This window comes from Thamnophis sirtalis, unplaced genomic scaffold (genome assembly GCF_051295495.1).
Source record: "Thamnophis sirtalis isolate CommonGarterSnake01/CBP01778 unplaced genomic scaffold, rThaSir2_p1.2 scaffold_13, whole genome shotgun sequence".
NCBI classification, from domain to species: domain Eukaryota; kingdom Metazoa; phylum Chordata; class Lepidosauria; order Squamata; family Natricidae; genus Thamnophis; species Thamnophis sirtalis.
The window spans coordinates 47599370-47620552 of NW_028261393.1; the positions used below are offsets into that span (position 1 = coordinate 47599370).

Here is a 21183-nt window from a genome sequence, read left to right on the forward strand (position 1 = left end):
TCATTAGGTCCCACCCTTTTCCCCTTCCCCCCCGGAAGCCCTGGCGCTCAAAACTGGGTTCCGTTTCCGCGCTGATTCCGTGGCTCTTCCGTGCCGATTGAGGAAGATGGAGGCCGGTGCTTCGTCCTCTGGAGGCACCGCCGCTCTCGTTACAGAGGCTCAGTTTACTCAGCTTTTCAGGTGTGGAGGGCAGATTTCTAGGAAGGGGAGCGTTGGGATGGAAGGGGTTTATACGCGGGAAGCTCTTCTTTCCTTAAAAAAGGTTCATTTCTGCCCCATCTCCCTCTCTCTAGCTTCTGTCATCTCTCCCTTTCCCCCTATTATCTCTCTAACATCTCTCTCTCTCTCTTGTCTGTCTGTCTGTCTGCCTCTACTTCAGAGGATAATTAGAACTGCAGGAAAAAAAACAATGGCTGCCAACCTGCCTTCCATTGAGGACCTGTATACTGCACGAGTCAAAAAGAGGGCTGTGAAAATATTTACAGACCCCTCACATCCTGGACATAAATTGTTTCAACTTCCACTCTCAAAACGACATTATAGAGCATTAAACACCAGAACAACTAGACACAAGAACAGTTTTTCCCCAAATACCATCACTCTGCTAAACAAATAATTCCCTCAACACTGTCAAACTATTCACTAAGGCCGCATTACTATTACTATTAATCTTCTCATCGTTCCTATCATCCATTTCCTCCCACTTATGACTGCAGTATTATAACTTTGTTGCTTGTATCCTTACGATTTATATTGATATTGATTGTTACCTGATTGCTTATTTGTACCCGATGGCTATCATTAAGTGTTGTACCTTATGATTCTTGATGAATGTATCTTGTCTTTTTATGTACATTGAGAGCATCTGCACCAAAGACAAATTCCTTGTGTGTCCAATTACACTTGGCCAATAAAGAATTCTATTCTATTCTATTCCTACCCTATCCTTTCTATCTTCTATCATCTCCCTCTTTATCTCTCCCTATCATCTCTCTTTCTCTCTCCCCATCATCTCTCTGTCTCTCTATCTTCTCTCATCCATCCATCCATGTATCCTCTATCATCATCTCTCTCTTTCTTTTATGTATCTCTCTCCTATATTTATGTTTATATATCCACCCACTCACCCACCCATCCACCCATCCATCCATCCCAGCTTTCCTGCTTTTGTGGCTATGCCATGAACAGTTTCCTTGTTAAGTCTTGATGATTTCTCAGGCTGGCCACTTGGTGCATGTTGGTAAAGCCCAGATCCATTTTCTCTTCATTGTTGACTTAATGTGGTCTCATCCAGAGATAAAAAACAACAATCACCAACCACCAATCTTTCTTGCATTCTGTTTTGGACCTTCTCTAGCAATAGCAATAACTTTCTGTGGGGAGCCTCACAAACTGGTTGATATTACAGAAAACTCTTGAAGAAAGAAGGGATTTTGAACTCCCATTATCGAGTGCAAAAACTTCCTGATGGGACCACAGTGTTGCCTATACTTGGTCAAAGCTTCACAGCGCAGCATCTACAACAGCTGAAGGAGAGCATACCACATGGAAAGGCCTGCGCTCTGACATGGATACATGTAAGTCAAGCTCTTGTGAAGAAGTCACGTTTTTTTGCCTAACTCTAGATTTATCTCTGGAGCTGGAAATAAATACAAGTAGTTCTTGAATTAAAACAGTTCATTTAATGACTGTTCAAAGGTACAACAGCACTTTAAAAAAGCAATTTATGTCCGTTTTTCATACTTATGACTGTTGCAGCATCCCCATGGCCATGTGATCAAAATTCAGACACTGGTTGAGCTTCTTCGATGCAAGTGGGGGTTTGGATTGGAACTAGTGCTGTCACTGTTTTAACTGTTCTGATATCCCAGAAGGGCTGGTTTTGTGTAAGGTAATGCTTTGGGAATCACCGGGGTTTTGATTGACACATTCAAAGTATTCTGCCTTTTGAACCTTTCATCATAAGCATCCAATAGGCTAAAACACATGAGGAACAGTTGCAGGAACTGGGCATGGCTAGTCTAGTGAAGAGAAAGACCAGGGATGACATGACAGCACTGTTCCAATATTTGAGTGGCTGCCACAGAGAGGAGGGGGTCAACTTGTTTTCCAAAACACTTGAAGGCCAGACAAGGAATCATGGATGGAAACTGATCAAGGAGAGATTCAATCTAGAAATAAGGAGAACATTTCTGACAGTGAAAACAATCAACCAGTGGCATAGCTTGCCATCAAAAGTTGTGGGAGCTTCATTGCTGGGAGCTTTCAAGAAGAGACTGGGCTGCCATCTGTCAGAAATGGTATAGGGTCTCCTGCCTGAGCAGGGGGTTGGACTAGCTGACCTATAAGGTCCCTTCCAACTCTGTCATTCCATTCCATTCTATATATAGCGCAGATGTATAGCTAAGATAAATAAGATCAGAGAGTACCTAGGACCCCATACAGCCAAGTTGTTTAGAAATGATTTCAAATTGAAGAAAGCTCTGTGTATCACTGAGGAAACTAACTTTCTTTTTCTTTCTTAGAATCCTATTCCTTCGAAAGCAGTTATGATACGTTCACCCATTCAGAAACTGCACAGTGAGCTGCAACACCTCATGTCAACCCATGGTGTCCCATGGTCAGAAGAGCTGGAGAAAGATCTGCCACGGTCCTGGCAGAGGCATGGGGACCTCGTTCTTCTAAGCGAGGATTGCTTTAGAGCAAAGCAGTGGAGAGAATTGGGTAAAGAGTCATTGATTAAGTTGGGCGGCTATAGAAATCAGTCAATCAAACAAACAAATAAACTGCAAATATAATTTTACAGTGGGGGATCCCTGTTCAGTAAAACCAGAGTTGGATTTTTCCTCTTACCAGAGGGAGACCCCTTGTGGAGTACTGTGAAGCTGTTACCATGGCCACTTCCACTACGCTGCACAGTAGAAGCCATTTTAAGGGCCAACACTCTGTATCTTAACAGAGTCTCCCCCGAAGGGTGTTAAAAGTGTCTTACCTCCACAGTATTTGTCTCCAGAGAGTAAGTCATCTGTGTACCAAATTTGGTTGAAATTGCTCGAGGCATTCCAGAGTTATGCTGGAACACACAGACACAAACAGACACACACACAAACAAACAAACAGTACTTGAATTTGAGACCACAATGAAGTATAAGAACAACCAGCTGAAGATTAGATTACTCTTTATTCACCTGGTGATATGGTTTACTTACTGCTGCAATAAAATACCATATGTTGATTCTTAAAACATGTCCTGGTTTGTTTTGGTGTCATTGAACAACCCTGTAGTGAGAAATAATGGCCTTTGCTCTCTGTTCCAGGCCAAGGACTTTGGCAGGTGGTTGCTGGTGCTTTGGGGGCCCGGCGTTTAGCCAAACGGGGCCGAGTGCAACCAGATTTCTTTCGTTCTCCTGCTGTGACCCTGTTGCTGGGCGAGGATGGTTGGGTTGAACAGGTGGACAATGGAATCAGGTAAGGGGGGAAAAGTTTATCCTTGACCCGTCTTTTCCTCCTTTACACTTATGTATAATGCAATATAATGAATAATGCAATAATAATCATAATTAATAATAAAAGGTGGCTCAGTGGCTAAGACGCTGAGCTTGTTGATCAGAAAGGTTCGAATCCCTAGCTCCGCATAACCGAGTGAGTTCCCGTTACTTGTCCCAGCTTCTGCCAACCTAGCAGTTCGAAAGCATGTAAAAATGCAACTAGAAAAATAGGAGCCACCTTTGGTGGGAAGGTAACAGCGTTCCGTGCGCCTTCAGTGTTCAGTCATGCCGGCCACATGACCACGGAGACATCTTTGAACCGCTGGCTCTTTGGCTTTGAAACAGAGATGAGTGCTGCCCCCTAGAGTCAGAAACGACTAGCACATACATGTACGAGGGGAACCTTCACCTTTAATGCAATCACACGAAAGGTCCTAGACATTCAAGTTTAACCGAGGAAGTCGGTGGTGTTTGCTAGTGCGGGACACAGAATAATAGTCTTAAATTGCAGGAAAGCAGATACGGCTTAAAAGTAAGATGGAAAAATCTCCATGATTGAGTTTTTCATCTGTGGAAACTAGCTAGATTTCCTGCAGTAGAGATCTTAAAGCAGATAAAGCCTGTTAAAAGGGTCATATTGTTTTTCCTATGCATGTACCATAGTTTTCATTTCCCACACTTTATGCATATTTCTGGATATGAAGTTATCTGATTTTTTTGTTAGTCCCTTTGGGAAATCTGTTGCTGGGCAGGACAGAAAGATCTCTGGTAAGTTGATACGTTTCCAAAACAAGCCAAGATGAACATCTGCTCGGTTAATCTAGGCTGTCAATTTGTTTCCCTCAGGGTCATGAGACTTACAGCCTAGCAAAGCTTAGTGTGAGATTAGATTTACAGGTGTGGGCTACTGGGGGTTCGCAGGGATTCAGGAGAACCTCTAGCTAAGATTCTGTGCGGTTTGGAGAACCTCCAAATCCCATTCCTGGTTGGCCCCTCCCCTCCCAGGAGTTCCCATGCAGCCCGTTCTGGATGCAGATAAGTGCAGGGCACATGAAGAGGCTCAGAGAGGGCGAAAAATGGGCCTACCGGAAGTTTGGGAAGCCCGGAAATGGGCCTGTTTCCGGCCTACAGAGGTACCCTGGAGCCTGGGGAGGCGGTTTTCATCCTCCCGGAGGCTCGAAGAAAGCCTCCGGAGCCTAGGTAGCACAAACACACTCACACACACACATACTACTGTGGTTCAGGAGGTCGACTAGGCCACGCCCACTCAGCAACCGGGCAGAGAACCCTTGCTAGAATTTTTGAAGCCCACCCCTGGGCTAGAAGTACACCTCTTGGGAAATTTAGGATGGATATCTAGTCCCCCGCATCTGTGTTTTTCTCCACAGATACAGCTTTGATGTGACCCAGTGCATGCTGTCTCCCGGAAACATTACCGAAAAGTTACGGATAGCCTCCATGTTATGCACAGGAGAAGTAGTGGTGGATCTTTATGCTGGTAAATACTGCTTTGATAATACACATAAAATTCATATTTGATTTTACTCGTATTGCCTGCAGCTAGAATAGTATTTGCACAACAATAGAAAAGTGAAGAGATCCCAACAGATGAAAATGTGATTAAAAAAATATTAGAATGTGCAGAAATGGATAAGCTAACACTTACAATTAAGGAAAAGAAAGAGACTGAATATTTTTTTGATCTGGGACTTATTTTACAATGATTAGCTGACAAAAACAGGAGCTAGAAACAGGGGAAATATATGGAAGAACCAGTGATATAAGTAAGATATGTTAACCTGGTTAAACGTGTTGTTGTTGTTGTTGTTGTTATTGATACTAACCATGTGCTTAATGGTTCTGTTCATCATTAAACTTTCTTTCCAGTCAGCCTCCATGTTTCCAGTGTCTTTCTCCTGGTTTGGAACTGAACCAGATAGATACTGTATTTTCCGGCATATAAGGTGACTGGGTGTATAAGACGACCCCCTACTTTTCCTGTTAAAATATAGGGTTTGGGCTATACTCGCCGTATAAGACTACCCCTCTTTCTTTCTTCTTGCTGGTGGAGCCATGATGGGGCCTTGACTGTTAGCCATTTGTATACTATACTGTTGGCCTTTCAGGCGGTGTGGTGCAGTAATACTGTCATGTCAGGTATCGCCATTCCAGTATACAGTGCCCAGCGAGCAATGTATTTTCTATTAATGAATACAAGGCCTGCTTGGATTGGCAGAGGGTGTGACATCATCAGCCTGCCTTCCTGACTCCAAGACAGTCCGAGCAGGCCGGCTCATAGCGGTATACATTATGTGGAAACTGCTGGCTCAGCGCTGCCGGTATGGAAAATGCAGCGCAGTATGGCAGCGGCAGCGGTATTTAACGGCATTCAGACCAGCTTGGAACCAGTAAGTTTCGGCTCGCCGTATACCCGGCATATATAAGATGACCCCTGATTTTTGGAATGATTTTTATAGGCTAAAAAGTCATCTTATACACCCAAAAATACGGTATTTCTTCCTACACTGCTTAAACAAAGCTTAGGTGTCAATCAAGGATAATGTAACGGCAGGGACACTGAGCTCATTTTGTCTGTCTTCTCTTCAGGGATTGGCTATTTCACTCTGCCATACTTAATTCACGCCGGTGCTGCTTTTGTCCATGCTTGTGAGTGGAACCCCCATGCTGTGGAAGCTCTACAGAAGAACCTGCAACTGAACAGCGTCCAGGCTCGATGCCATGTTCACCAGGGGGATAATAGGAAGGTGAGTAGAAAAGGCCTCAAAATTGACCCTGTGTCCTGCTCCTGTTGGAGCCTGAGTCTGCGGAGGAAAACAAGCCAGAACTGGAGCTGACGGAGATCGAGGGGGCGGTTTTGTTGGCTTTGGAGGAATGTAGAGAGGCCGAGTCACGCCAGGGCCTTTCTGGATTGGGACGACTTGTAGGCACGGGGGGGACGGAAGCAGGATGATCCAAGAGAGGGCAAGCAGTGCACATGACGAGCGACAAAGCTCAGGCAATGAGCAAGGACCACCTCCTCCTGATCCCCGATCACGGAGAGTAGAGAGAAGACAGGAACAGTGCAGGCTGACCCAACAACTTGAGAGACCGAGCACCCCGCCCCTCTTCACAAGGCACACCTGGGGGAATGAGATTTAAGGAGACGCTATGGGGAGGGGCATTTGTCAGGGACAAATGCTGAATTCATGGAGTTTTGTGTGCCATTGCTGATGTTTGGAGTTTCCTGGACTTCTTGCTTTATTTCTTTCTTCCTGAAACCATTGCCTTGTTGCTTTGCTTCCTGGACTCATTGACTTATTCCCTTGCCCCGCTGGATTTCTTGCTTTGCAGCCTTTGTGCCAGAGGCGGCTGGAGGTGTGTGCGTGTGTGTGTGTGTGTGAGAGAGAGAGAGACAGAGAGAGGGATCACTTTGCTTTGGGACTTGCCATAAGCGTTTGGGGGAAAACTAGAGCAATAAAGGGGCAGTTTGAACTATCAGCTGACTATGTTGCCTCTGTGCTTTGCCTCAGATCATCACATCCTGAAACTTTCTCTGCCTGAAACTTTAAAGAGCTGCTACGGTTCTGAGTATAAACTGAGCTAGGAAGGCAAATCAATAGCACTTAGACTTATATACCACTCTACATTGCTTCACAGCCCTCTGTAAGCGGTTTACAGAGTCAGCATATTGCCCCCAACTATATGGGTCTTCTTTTTACCCACTTCGGAAGGATGGAAGGCTGAGTCAACCTTGAGCCTGGTGAGATTCGATCTGCCAAACTGCAGTCAGCTGGCAGTCAGCAGAAGTAGCCTGCAGTACTGCACTCTAACCGCTGCGCCACTGCAGCTCATGTGCTTTGATTTGAGAAAATGTTTCCTCTTCTCTTTCTCTCTCTCTCTCTCCTTGGCTGGAGGTGGAACTACGGGATGTGGCTGACAGAGTAAATCTGGGATTGATCCCGACGTCGGAGGAAGGATGGCCAGTTGCTTGCCAGGTCTTGAGAAAGGATGTCGGAGGGGTCCTTCACATACACCAAAACGTGGAGGCTTTCCCCGGAAAGGCACTCAAGGTGTCCCAGCAACCAGAGGAGAATCAGTCACCTAAGCAGGGTCCCACCCAAGCAATATCCCATGGCCAAGAAGACCGAGTAGCTCTGAAGGACCATGATGTTCTCCAGAAGGTTGGACAATCATTCACGGCTTCAGCCAAACAAGAATGGCAGGGCTGGGCAGCGGTCACGGCGACACGGATCCAGAATTTGCTTCAGGACCTGGATAGGAAACCTTGGAAAACCCAAATCTTGCATCTTGAACATGTGAAATCGTACGCCCCTCATGTAGACCATCTAGTCTTGGATCTAGATTGCCGGCCACTTGAGTAGCATAGGGAGAATGTCTCCCCTCCGTTTCAGGGGATCTTGGAAGAAGTAGGGCATGAGTACCGCATTCTGGATCTTCTTCACGAGCTGCTCCCCACTTTTTGGGAACCTGAAGTTGATTATTGTGGCCCTCCAGCTGCCAGTGGAGCTGGAGCTGGCAGCAGACTCGGATGATGAGGAGGTTGAGGAAGAACCTGGGCCAGTTCTGGAGTCTGGGGAAGGCTCTAATGGATGCTCAGCATCAGACACAGAGATAGAGTCAGGGCCGTCCGACATTTCCCAGCCAGAGAGGCAGCTGCCTTTGGAGTCAGAGATGAGTTAGGAGGAGGAACAGCTGGGGCCTGTTCCAGATGTGCAGAGCAGTTAGGAGAGGTGAACAACGGAGGACAATGAGCTGGCTCGGGAAGCAAAATAAACATGGATGCTGGCTGTCCCCTCCCTGGCTGGGGAATAAATAGAAGGAAAGGGGAGGGGTGGTTGTGGGAGACAAGAGTTCATATTTCTGGAAAGTTTGCTCCTTGTGTGTTTCCCGCGACAAAGACTGCCTTGCCAGAACGGAGGTTTGTCTGTTTCTCTGACTTAATTTCCAGCCTGGGAGCTCACAGCCTTACATTTATCATAAGGAGCTGATAAGGACTATTGTTTCAGTCAACTTCTTGGCTGGATTTTTGGTTGGTAAATGCAGTTAATTCCCAATGTGTAAATAAAGAGGCGTTTTTCTTTGCGGGGAGTCTGTTTCTTTCTTCTGTGAAGGCTGGGTCAGAATATTGGTGGCTGGAAAGGTCACATAATTTTTAGGATTTAGTGAATGCAATCAGAACTTCAATGAATTGTTGAACCCTGGCAGGCACTGAACATAAGTAGGCCATAGAAGTGATTTGGGCAGCTAGTTGATGCCTGCTGGATTCTACAAACTAAGCCAATCCTTCCAGCCTTCTTCCTGAGCTATACTGTTTGCTATAGTATAGAGTCTGCATCATATCAAATAACTTTTTGCTAGCTCAGTGGCTAAGATGCTCAGCTTGTTGATCGAAAGGTAGGCAAGTTTCGAATCCCTAGTGCCGCGTAACGGAGTGAGCTCCCATTACTTGTCCCAGCTTCTGCCATACTAGCCGTTCGAAAGCACGTAAAAAATGCAAGTAGAAACATAGGAACCACCTTTGGTGGGAAGGTAACAGCGTTCCGTGCACCTTCGGTGTTTAGTCATGCCGGCCACATTTAGTCATGCCGGCCACATGACCACGGAGACGTCTTCGGACAGCGCTGGCTCTTTGGCTTTGAAATGGAAATGGAAACGTTCCCTAGAGTCGGGAACGGCTAGCACATAAGTGCGAGGGGAACCTTTACCTTTACTTACCATAGATTAACATGATTCTTTCCTACGGTGTCTGCAAAAGAACATGGGAGCGATTACAAACCATGCAAGCTAAATCCAGCCATTTGCAGGAAAAACATTTGGTATTGCCATATTGGGTGACTAAGCCAGAATGATGCTTTTAAATTAAGATGCAAACCATTGGGTCTTGACTCCCAGCTGGAGCCGAGGTGGCGCAGTGGGTAGAGTGCAGTACTGCAGGCCACTTCAGCTGACTGCTATCTGCAGTTCAGCGGTTCAAATCTCACCGGCTCAGGGTTGACTCAGCCTTCCATCCTTCCGAGGTGGGTGAAATGAGGACCCAGATTGTGGGGGCGATATGCTGACTCTGTAAACCGCTTAGAGAGGGCTGAAAGCCCTAGGAAGCGGTATATAAGTCTAACTGCTACTGCTATTGCTACTCCCATGGCTGGATTCACAAAACAGCTAGATTAAAAGCAAGTCCATGGTGGTTTAATTGGCCTCGCACCATGAGATAAGCGGCATATACATTTGATGAATAAATGACAAGCCAGCCAAGTGTGGTTTTTCAGTGAACAAAAGGAGGACTAGTTCGTGCAATAAGTAATATTGTTTGATTCTAATTCCTTCTGTCATTTTGTGAATGAGGAAGACAATTGCATGGTAAAACTGAACTTTTACAGCACCCTTAATCTAATTTTCATCTTCCTGCAAGATAACAATAGAAGCTGTCATCACCTAGTTAGGGCGATGTCTATGTTTAGTTTAAAGGGTTGTGGTTATAACATTTTGTTTTAATCAGAGCTAAAGCCCAGGGAAAATAGGTGAGTCATATTAACTAGCCTTTTGTTTGTTCTGTAGGTTACCACCTTTATCACCTTTTCATACCAGGTTTGAATTAGAGCGTGGTTAGATTAAAAGTCTTCAGTCACTGATATGCAAAAAGGCAGTATTATGCTAAGACGCTGAGCTTGTCGATCAAAAAGGTTGGCAGTTTAGTAGTTCGAATCCCCAGTGCCACCTAACGGAGTGAACTCCCCGTTACTTGTCCCAGCTCTGCCAACCTAGTTCGAAAGTAGGTAAAAATGCAAGTAGAAAAATAGGAACCATCTTTGGTGGGAAGGGAAGAGTGTTCTGTGCGCCTTTGGCGTTTAGTCATTCATGACCACAGGGAAAGCGCTGACTCTTTGGCTTTGAAACAGAGATGAGCTCTGCCCCCTAGAGTTGGGAACGATAAGCACGTATGTGCGAGGGGAACCTTTTACTTTTACGGTGTATTATTAAAAGAAGAGGAAAGGAGGAGGAAGAGGAGCAGATGGAGAAGAGATAAGGACAAGAGGAAAAGGAGGAGAAGGAAGAAGAGGAAAAAGAGGATGGAGAAGAAGGGAAGGACAAAAAAAGAAAAAGATGGAGGGGGAAGAAGAGGAAAAAGAGAAGAGAGGATGAGCAGATGGAGAAGAAGAAAGGACAAGAGGAAAAGAAGAGAGGAGAGGGACGAAGGAGAGGGGGGAAAGAGATGGAGAAGAAAGAGGAGAGCAAGAGGAAAGAACAACAACAACGGAGGCACCCAAAGGATGCCCCGCGTAACGGAGACCGTGACGCGATCGAGGCCGCCAGCGCCTTTCCCGAGCGGAGCGCGGCGCCTTTAAGCCGGGGACTCCGCCTCGGGTCAAGGCGTGTTTTCGGCGCCGCAGCTCCTGCTTGTCTCGGAGTCGCGCGGAGAGATCCTCGCGGGGAGCCGGCGAATCCCCCGGGCGCGGCTGGTTGCAGGTACCCCCCAATCTCCCCAACGCCTGGCGCGCTCGGACTTGGAGCTCCGGACGTTTCCCAAGCAGGCGCCTCTGCCACTTTCTCCTGCTTCCTCCTCCTCGCACCAGCCCTTCGCTGCTGCCTTTTCAGTCCCGGATCTGGCGTGATCCGGAGAGCCTGGGCAGGAGGGTCTTTGGAAACGGAGCCCCCGCAGCGACCCGGTGGGATGGGGAGCCTTCCTTTCCAACGTGGAACGCTCTCCAAATCTGACTTTGCAGCAAAGCCGAGAGGGTTTTGTTGGGTGAATTTTGGCCGGGCTGACCCAAGTGAAGCTAAGCAGGTTGGGTAGGTGGGTGGAGGGGGGTGCACTCTGTGTAAGCTCAGAGGTACAGGTTCTTGCAGGGGGTTCTTTACCAATGTCCCAAGAACTTGAGTATTTCTGCCATGAAAGTCATTTCAGGAAATAGGTTTCAGCATTTTTATATACATACATACATACATACATACATACATACATACATACATACATACATACATACATACATACATTTAAAAATCCTTCTCTCTGTCTCTCTCTTCCCCTCCCTCCCTCCCTCCCTCCCTCCTTCTCTCTCTCTCTCTGCCTGCCTCTCTCTCTCTCTCTCCCCTCCCCATATTCTTGAGTATATCCTGGTGTCTGGACAGGAATTTAGGCAAGGGTTTAGAATTTAGAGATGGGTTCAGAATTTAGAGATGGGTTCAGAATTTAGAGATGGGTTCAGAATTTAGAAATGGGTTTAAAATTTAGAGACGGGTTTAAAATATAGAGATGAGTTTAAAATTTAGACAAGGGTTTAGGATTTAGAAATGGGTTTAGAATTTAAGCGGGTTTAAAATATAGAGATGAGTTGAGAACTTAGACAAAGCTTTAGAATTTAGACAAGGGTTAGTGTTGGAAACGTGACTATAACTCCATACAGTACAATCTCAAATTGTACCATGAACGATACACCTGTATATTATGCAGCAGGTGGAAATTAAATTTCAGCCTTCTCTCTGACCCTGCTTTGGTCACTGAGATCCCTTGAGCCACAAATTATGATTAGTGAAGCATAATGGCTACATTTGCCATGCCAACTGGAATGTGTAAGGGCTTAGAGCAATTTATTTGGAGAGAATGATTTATGTGGCGCATGGAGCATGTCTTGAAAAAACAATGTCAGGTCAACTGTACTTTTGGAAATGTGGGCTTGGGAAGGGGGTGGCAAAGAAATTGTATCGGATGACCTCAAGCAGGTATTTATGCCCTTTCAGAATTGAGGCCACTTCGTGCGTGCTCAGGAGCTGCAGTTTAACATTCTGCAAGTGAGACTAATTTATTAATTTTCATCCCACCTTTATTATTTTTTTATAAACAACTCAAGGTTGTGAATACGCACAAGGCTCCCCCCCTCCTATTTTCCCGACAACAACCCCCCTGTGAGGTGGGCTGGGCTGGGAGAGAGGGACAGCCCCAAAGTTACCCAGTTGGTTTTCGTGCTAAGGCAGGACTAGAACTCACAATCTCCTGGTTTCTAGGACAGCAGCACCTTAAACCCAGTAAGCTTGAGCGCCAGAACAACTTAGTTAACTATGTATTAGTTGGCTTGTATGCAGGTTAATCCAGTGTGGTGGTGTCTCCTAGCAGTTGTATTCAAAGAGTGGCTTGAGGATAATGTTTATTAGGATGGGTGAAGCCAATTCTGGTTTGTTTACTTAACCAAAGTCAAATAAACCACAACTTTTTTTGGATGGTTATTCCGTTGAGAAAGTTATTTGGTGTGGAGCCTTTTCTTACTTACTTACTTACTTATTTACTTACTTATGTTAGCAAATTTGTTTGATTAACACCGTCCTTGTTTGATCATATTGGGAGTCACGGAATTTTCAGCGGAGGTGCCCTGTTTATGCTTTTGGTGCTCATTTCGGTATCCCAAACTAGTAAAGTAATAAACCTAGCTACCGGTCATCCTTGACTTACAACAGTTTGCTTAGTGGCCCTTCAAAGTTACAACGGCACTGAAAAAGGAAACTCATGACCAAAAGAAATTTTGGGTTCAATTGTCGTAAGTCTCCTTCGATGCTCTTTCTATAGAGATATTTAAAAAAAAAACACTATATCCTCTCAATAATTATTACCCATACCTCGATAGGTATCCTGGCCGTGATTAAACATTAATCCATCCTAGCTATTTTACACAACTAACGTAGCAAACCCTTTTGCATTATTACTCTTTTGCGTTTTAGTATTTAATGACAACAGTTTAAGGATTGATATTATAGTAAAGTTAGGCCACGTGTAGCTGACAGATTAAGTGCCAAATTGTGGTTTGAATGTAGATGTTATCCGTTATTTACGACTTTTATTCTAGAATTTTAAACTGGATGTCCCTTGAGAGTTTTTATTTGCACTGGTCTCTTTGTCTTTGACTGTAATAAACATGATTTAATTTCTGGTCATAAGTCAAGGGCCAATCAGTAGTTCCAGCATTCAGTACTGATTTGTTCCTTGGAGCTGAGAGAGTGTGTTTTGTTGCTTTTGTGTGAGAGGTGGAGGCTTTTTCCTGGACTCTTCAGCACTGTTTGTCTTTCCGGAAGCCAGAACACAGCATTTTCTTGCTGCTCTTCCTCCTTTCCTGAGAAAGCCTGTCTGATAGCTGGACTGGGAAGTGTGTGTATGTCAAAGATAAACACTGCACTCACTCTTGGCTGGAGATGGAGAGGAAGTGGAAGCCAAGTTCAGAAAGAGCTTCTGGAACTGTTGGATATATTTTTGTGTCTCTTTTTTAGACATTTTTAGACATTTATTAAGATTTATAGGCCGCCTTTCTCCCTGAGGGGACTCAGGGCGGCTTACAATCACAGGGAAGGGGGTGCAATAATAAAAGACAAACAGTGAGTAAACAAAATAAATAATAAAACACAACTTGCATTCAACAGTCAACACTCGGGCGGGTAATTTAAGAACTTATCCCCAGGCCTGCTGGGAGAGCCAGGTCTTAAGGGCCGTGCGGAAGGTCTGGATGGTGGTGAGGGTACGAATCTCAACGGGGAGATCGTTCCACAGGGTCGGAGCTGCAACAGAAAAGGCTCTCCTCCGTGTAGTCGCCAGTCGACATTGACTGGCAGATGGGATCCAGAGGAGGCCCAATCTGTGCGATCTAATCGGTCGAAGGGAGGTAATCGGCAGAAGGCGGTCTCTCAAGTACCCAGATCCACTACCATGGAGTGCTTTAAAGGTGGTCATCAATACCCTGAAGCGCACCCGGAGATCGACAGGTAGCCAGTGCAGCTCGCGGAGGATGGGTGTAATGTGGGCGAACCGCGGTGTGCCCACTATCACTCGCGCGGCTGCATTCTGGACTAACTGCAGTCGCCGGATGCACTTCAAGGGCAACCCCATGTAGAGCCCATTGCAGTATTCCAGCCTAGAGATCACAAGGTCTCAAGTGACTGTTGTGAGAGCCTCCCGGTTCAGGTAGGGCCGTAACTGACGGACCAGGCGAACCTGGGCAAATGCCCCCCTGGTCACAGCCGACAACTGATGGTCAAAAGTCAGCTGTGGATCCAGGAGGACTCCTAGATTACGGACCCTATCTGAGGGGTATAAAATTTGACCCCCCAGCCTGAGTGTTGGAATATCGGCCAAATTGTTGGGAGGGAAACACAACATATTTATATTCAGTTCAAATTTGAGGCTCAAGGCAGAAATACAGAATAGAATAGAATGGAATGGAATAGAATAGAATAGAATAGAATGACAGAGTTGGAAGGGACCTTGGAGGTCTTCTAGTCCAACCCCCTGCTTAGGCAGGAAACCCTACACCACTTCAGACAAATCCAACATCTTCTTAAAACCTTCCAGTGTTGGAGCATTCACAACTTCTAGAGCAAGTTGCTCCACTGATTAATTGTTCTAACTGTCAGGAACTTTCTCCTCAGTTTTGAGTTGCTTCTCTCCTTGATTAGTTTCCACCCATTGCTTCTTGTTTTTTGGAGGTGCTTTGGAGAATAGCTTGACTCCCTCTTCTTTGTGGCAGCCCTTGAGATATTAGAACACTACTATCATGTCTCTCCTAGTCCTTATTTTCATCAAACTAGACATACTCAGTTCCTGCAACCATTCTTCATATATTTTAGCCTCCGGTCCCCTAATCCTCTTGGTTGCTCTTCTCTGCACTCTTTCTAGAGTCTCTTTCTTGAAACTTGGTGTGAAGATGTTGATGGGCGAAGATGGGTAGAAATGCTCGTATTTTGCAAATGTTTTGCATGTGGGGGAAAAATGCATGGTGCCTGCCAGTTTGTTGCAAAATTCTAATATTATTATTACAGTCTACATTTTTTATTTGCATTCTGTGCGGTTCAATCGTCCAATTCTGGGTATCTAAGAATGTTCCTGTTATACATAAAGAGCATATAAAGAGATGGCAAATTTTGTTATTGATTGGACATTTGGATCATCCAATTTCTTATAGGTTCATACGCTGGTTTTAAGTCAGTGTGTTTATTAATGGATCCATTTGTAGAGTCCCAGGCTGAATTTGCACGCATGGCGAGTTTTGGCGTGGCCGGTGACTTTGGCCTCGTCCCACTCGAACAGGTATTCATTGTCAACCTGGCTCAGCATTGTCGATGTGACTCGAACTTCCTTAGCAGGAAGGCTTATGTGCTACTGGTGGAAATGGGGGATGACTGCTAGGTTTGACCGTTTTAAGGGGAAGTGATAAGGGTATCAGTGTCTACTTGTCGTCGTGGTTTTACCACACTAGGGGAAACAAGAAGGACGTAGGAGACGTGAACAAACCATTTTGGTGGGCAGCTGTGGGAAACAGGATGCTGAATGAAACAGACTTCTGGCCTGGTTCCCAAGGACTCTTCCTTGCTCATAGAGACACTCTAAAGCGAGCAGAAATACATTTGAACATAGGTGATGTGGTGGGATCAGGGGTGGCTTCCTGCCAGTTCTAACCTCTTTTATAGAAGAGGTTCCACAAATCTACTGTGCCGTTTAGAATTGGTTCCAGCTCTCGCCCCCTGCCTGTCCGCACATCATCAAGATGAAGAGCGAGTGGAGGAATTCTGGGAGTTGAAGTCCACAAGTCTTAAAGCTGTCAAGTTTGAACACCCCTGGGTTTTTTTTCCTAAAGGGTTAGGGGTGCAAGGCTCTTGTAACTTGACAGCTTTAAGACTTGCGTGCTTCAAATGCCAGAGTTCCTGAGCCAACATTTTGGTTGCCAAGCAAGAGCGTTGTTAAGTGAGTTTCACCACATTTTACAAGTTGGTCACGCCCACCCAGTCACATGGCTGGCAAGCCACTCCCACAAAGCAGGTCACACCTACAGAAGAGGTTCTAAAATTTTTTGAAACCCACCACTGCGTGGGATGCAGGGGTTCAGAAATTCAGTTAGGACTCAGGACATCCAAGTTTAAGTCAATAAATCCACCTCATTGTAGAGTGGGAATAAAATGTTATTGTGGGTGACAAGAGAGATTGGAAATGATTAAATTAAAAAAAGCCTCAGAGCTGAGGATTGTGCAGAATATTTAATTTCCAGCCACTGCAAGTGCAAATAAAATGTGTGGGAAACCCTTTTTCAAGCATGAATAGGCCAACCTTGAATGTGACGCAAGTGCATTGATCATTTGGAAAGGGAGCTTGAAATCCTTTCGGGGACCTTATAATTCATCATCTTCTTTTAACAATCCCATAATCCCTTGCGAGGGTGGAGTCTCGGCAGCTGAATGGAGCGGAGTGATTGCTGGCCAGATGCCCTTCCTGTTGCCAATGCGGAGTTTTATTCAGTAGGTATATATTCTCATCGTGACCAGAGAGAAGTAATATCTGCCTCTCCCTAGGATCGAACTCACAGCCTCCAGATTGTGAGGCAAGAACTCCACCTCGAGGCCACCACACCAGTTGGGACTGTTGCCGTTGGTTCCGCGAACTGGTAGTAAAATAAAAGCTTCCAAGGATTGCGCGGCTCAGCTGTCAGCCGCGCAATCGTCGGAAACTTCGTTTCCGCTTGTTAAAGCATTTTTTCCTGCCGTTTCGGGTGAGTAGGCAGGAAAAAAATACTTTAAAAAGTGGGTGGGGAAGGGGGAAAAGCTTCTGACGATCGCGCGGCTCACAACTGATCCGTGTGATCGTCAGAAGCTTTCCCCCCTCCCCACTTTTTAAAGCATTTTTTTTCCTGCCTATTCGCCCGAAACGGCAGGAAAAAAAATGCTTTAAAAAGTGAAAAAAACTTGGCCACGCCCATCCAGTCACATGACACACAGACACCCCACCAAGCCACGCCCACAGAACCGGTGGGCAAAAAAAAAAAATTAGATTTCACCCTTGATCTAAATGCAAACGTTTCGTAGGGGAGCTGAGTTAGCTGACTCATTTGAAGTTCCTTTGAAGCCCGACTTTGCTTTATGAACTTTTTATTAAGTCCTTGCAAGACATACAAATGCTAAACCTTTGCCACCCTCCACAGTAATGGTCTTACACGTACACACAATTTTGTGAAGATGCAACTGGAGAGGGCTGAGAAACCTTGACTCGGCTAGAAGCAAAAATATTCTCTTAGCTGGTATAACCTCCGTTTTTTTTTTAACCTCTTAGTGACTTGGGGTTGAGATGGGCAGGGTCCCTGATTCGTATTTGGACTGCTTGTTATCTCTTTTGGCAACTGCTCCAACAGGTCTGGGCATTTGGCTTCCTTGCCAGCCAGGAGGGCACAGCCCATAATGTTCTTTCGGACTTGCCAGTCTCTTTAAGAGTTGTGCCCGAAGCTGGTTTATTGATGTCAGGTGGCTTGGCAGTTGAAATGGAATGTTGGGTTGAAGACAAAAAAAAAAAAAAAAGGATGCGGATAAACTGGATTTATTTTTTCTTTGGGCATTTTCTTGGCATCTGATTGTCAGAAAAGACAAGGTTTGTTGGTTGAGATGAATAAGGCATACTTGGAAGACATTGATGGGATCGCAGAATCTGAGGGGGGGGGACCTTGGTGCTCTCAGAGCTTGGTTTATTTTTCTTGTAGATATTTCACAACCCCAAACTAGGTAACATCATCAGTGCTAATACTAAGACTTGCACTGGTGATATTTACCTAGTTTGGATAATGAAACATCTGCAAGAAAGCAACCAAGTCCCACAGACGTCATTGTCATCTTCCTCCCCCAGAGGCACAATTGAGAGCATTTTAACAAACTGCATCCCTTTGGTTCGGTGACTGCAGTGCCTCAGATAGAAAGTCCATACAGAGAGTGGCAAGGACAACCGAGAAGATTATAGGAAGCTCCTTCTCCTCCCGCTCCCTCTTCCTCCTTCCCCCTCCCCTCCTCCTCCTTCCCCCTCCCCTCCTCCTCCTTCCCCCTCCCCTCCTCCTCCTTCCCCCTCCCCTCCTCCTCCTTCCCCCTCCCCTCCTCCTCCTTCTACAACCCCTGTTCCCTTCTAGCATTGATTATGTTACCTAGTTGGGTAATGAAATGTCTGCAAGCTCAAAGAACACCAAGGAGCCCACAAGCCTCCCCCCTTCCCCTTCACTCTAAAAACCCGGCTCCCCTTCTAGCACTGATGATGTTACCAAGTTGGGTTAGGAAAGGTTGGCAAGAAAACAACCAAGCTCTGAGAGCACCAGGGGCACCCCCCATTCAGGGCTAAGTTACAAATCTTCTCCTTTGTCAGCATTGCCAAAGTCTGCTTGGAACGGGAGGCTTGGAATAGACCCGTTTTCTGGCCTGCCATACCTAGGTTCACACATTACGCGGGGAACCCCACACTGCGGTTGACCGAATGCTGTGGCTGAGCTTGAAGCCTTTGCTGATGTGGTTTGTTTTGTTTTTGGCTCAGGGAATCATAAGAACCAAGTTCATAGGGCTGGGAAAGAAGCTTCTTTTGACTTGGTCACTCCTCTGGCCTTCTCTTTTATACATTACTGCAATGAATAGTTGTTATATTTAATTTGCTAATGTTCTCATCACTCCTGTGCCCTTCTGTCGAATGTCACGTACCAGAAATCCGTCAAGGGCATGAAATTTTTACTAGTTTCGAATTCCAAGGTTTTCTCTCTCTTCAAAATAGCTATTTGCACTCTTAGCTGTTATCTGGCAGAACAGGATTCTCCGGTTTTAAAACTTCGTCGTCTGTGTCCCTTGGACTTGTACATTCCCCCCCACCCCACACCAAGCAAATAATACAATCTGTGTTACATTTGAATTTCCTTGGAAGTTTCTCTTCCTTGTTCCCACACTTTGAATCTTATTGGCTCACCGCAAACTCAAGTCACAATGGTGATGATGTCACTGAAAAGTGGCTTTGGAGAATGAAAAGGAAAGTGTGATAGAAGGGAAGAAAACGGATTTGTTGAAATAGGCAGGTGGACAGCCTGAAATCCCTCAAAACGCCCCATGTGAGAGAGACAGCCATAGAAAAGTTAGATGTCTCTTAGAGAAGAGATGGAAAAGAATTGGAGCATGGCTGGCCGGGATGTAGCTTATGTACAGGTAATCCTCAACTTACGATCACAATTGAGCCCAAAATTTCTTTTGCTAAGTGAGACGGTTCCACCACAAAACCGGGGTAGACTAAAGCGCGCTCGCCGAAAGCGCGTACCTGACATCATCACAGCGCGACGAAAACATCACGCTGTGAGCGGTAAAGTTAAAATTAATGCGAAAACCTTACCCTAACCCCCCCAAACCTAACCCTAAACCTAACCCTAAACCTAACCCTTAACCTAACCCTAAACCTAACCCTAACCCTTAACCTAACCCTAACCCTAACCCTAACCCTAACCCTAACCCTAAACCTAACTCTTACCTTTATGTGAATCGGCTTGCTTTAAAAGCGCTTTTTAAAGCACCCTTTTTTCTCCGCGGTCGTATTTGTCGCGCTGCTGATGACGTCAGGTACGCGCTTTAATCGGGCGCGCTTTAGTGGACCGCGGTTTTGTCGTGCCACGAAGTGAGACAGTCGTTAAGTGTGTTTTGCCCCATTTTACGGCCTTACTGCAGTTGTTAAGTGAACCCCTGCATCTTAGGGGACTATGATTAGGGGACTGGAGGCTAAAACATATAAAGAGTGGTTGCAGGAACTGGGTATGTCTAGTTTGATGAAAAGAAGGACTGGGGAATGACATGATAGCATAGTGTTCCAATATCTCAGGGTTTGCCACAAAGAAGAGGGAGTCAAACTATTCTCGAAAGCACCTGAGGGCAGGACAAGAAGCAATGGGTGGAAACTAAACAAGGAGACAAGCAACTCAGAACTAAGGAGAAATTTCCTGACAGTTACAACAATAAATCAATGGAACAACTTTCCTCCAGAAGTTGTGAATGCTCCAACACTGGACGTTTTTAAGAAGATGTTGGAGAACCATTTGTCTGAAGTTGTGTAGGGTTTCCTGCCTAAGCAGAGGGTTGGACTAAAAGACCTCCAAGGTCCCTTCCAACTCTGTTATTCTATTCTATTCTATTCTATTCTATTCAGCTGTTAGTAACACGGTTGTTAAGTCAATTTTGACTTTGCTTGCCAGAAGTTCACAAAAGTTGATTCACATGACCCTGGGATCCAACAACTGTCATAAACATGAGTCAGTTGCCAAGTGCCTGAATGTCGATTGCATGACCACGGGGACGCCGCAATGGTCATAAGTGTGAAAAATGGGCATAAGTCACTTTTTTTCAGTGCTGTTGTAACTCTGAACTGTCACTAAGCCAACTCTTGTAAGTTGAGGACTATCTGTAGTGGTATGTAGGAACTCCCTGGCTGGAGAGAGAGATGGTTAAATCAGCTGCCTGATGGACAGAGAATGATTCTTGGAAGGTTCCCAGGCTATAAGAGAAAAGGTGGGGGATTTGTGTTTTCAGACCTGCAAAGTTCTATTAATGTAGCCCTATAGCCATGATGGCGAGTTAATGGCATGTGGCGGCACGCGGGAGCCATTTGTTAGGGCACGCGAGGCGGTGCCCTGTCAGCTCCAGTGTGCATGCGCGCACTGGCCAGCTGACTTCGGCCTTCTTTTTCGGCTGCTTTTCGCCCTCCGGAGGCTTCCCTGAAGCCTCTAGAGGGCTAAAGACAACCCAACACACAAACCAGAAGTTTGGGAACTGACTTCTGGGTTGCCCATAGGGTCATTTTTTGCCCTCCGGGAGGAGGGAAACTATTTTCTCCCTCCCCAGACTCCTAGAAAGCCTCTGGAGCCTGGGGAGGGTGAAAAAT

The 21183-nt window shown here is 45.7% G+C and overlaps 2 protein-coding genes across 2 annotated transcripts in view; both read left to right on the forward strand.

Annotated features, from left to right (window-relative positions):
• The first annotated feature begins 64 nt into the window (after nucleotides 1–64).
• Nucleotides 65–8591, forward strand: TYW2 (tRNA wybutosine-synthesizing protein 2). The gene is made up of 7 exons (XM_014069865.2): nucleotides 65–180; nucleotides 1409–1577; nucleotides 2526–2724; nucleotides 3318–3468; nucleotides 4877–4986; nucleotides 6096–6253; nucleotides 7403–8591. Exons 1-7 carry the CDS (start codon nucleotides 107–109, stop codon nucleotides 7868–7870), a joined length of 1329 nt encoding a protein of 442 aa, XP_013925340.2. The 5' UTR covers nucleotides 65–106; the 3' UTR covers nucleotides 7871–8591.
• A 2279-nt stretch (nucleotides 8592–10870) lies between these two features.
• SYTL4 (synaptotagmin like 4) overlaps nucleotides 10871–21183 on the forward strand; it is a 36913-nt gene continuing 26600 nt past the window's right edge. Inside the window, exon 1 of the mRNA XM_087727887.1 lies at nucleotides 10871–10973. The gene's annotated coding sequence lies outside the window, so the exon portion shown is untranslated. The remainder of the gene's footprint in view (nucleotides 10974–21183) is intronic.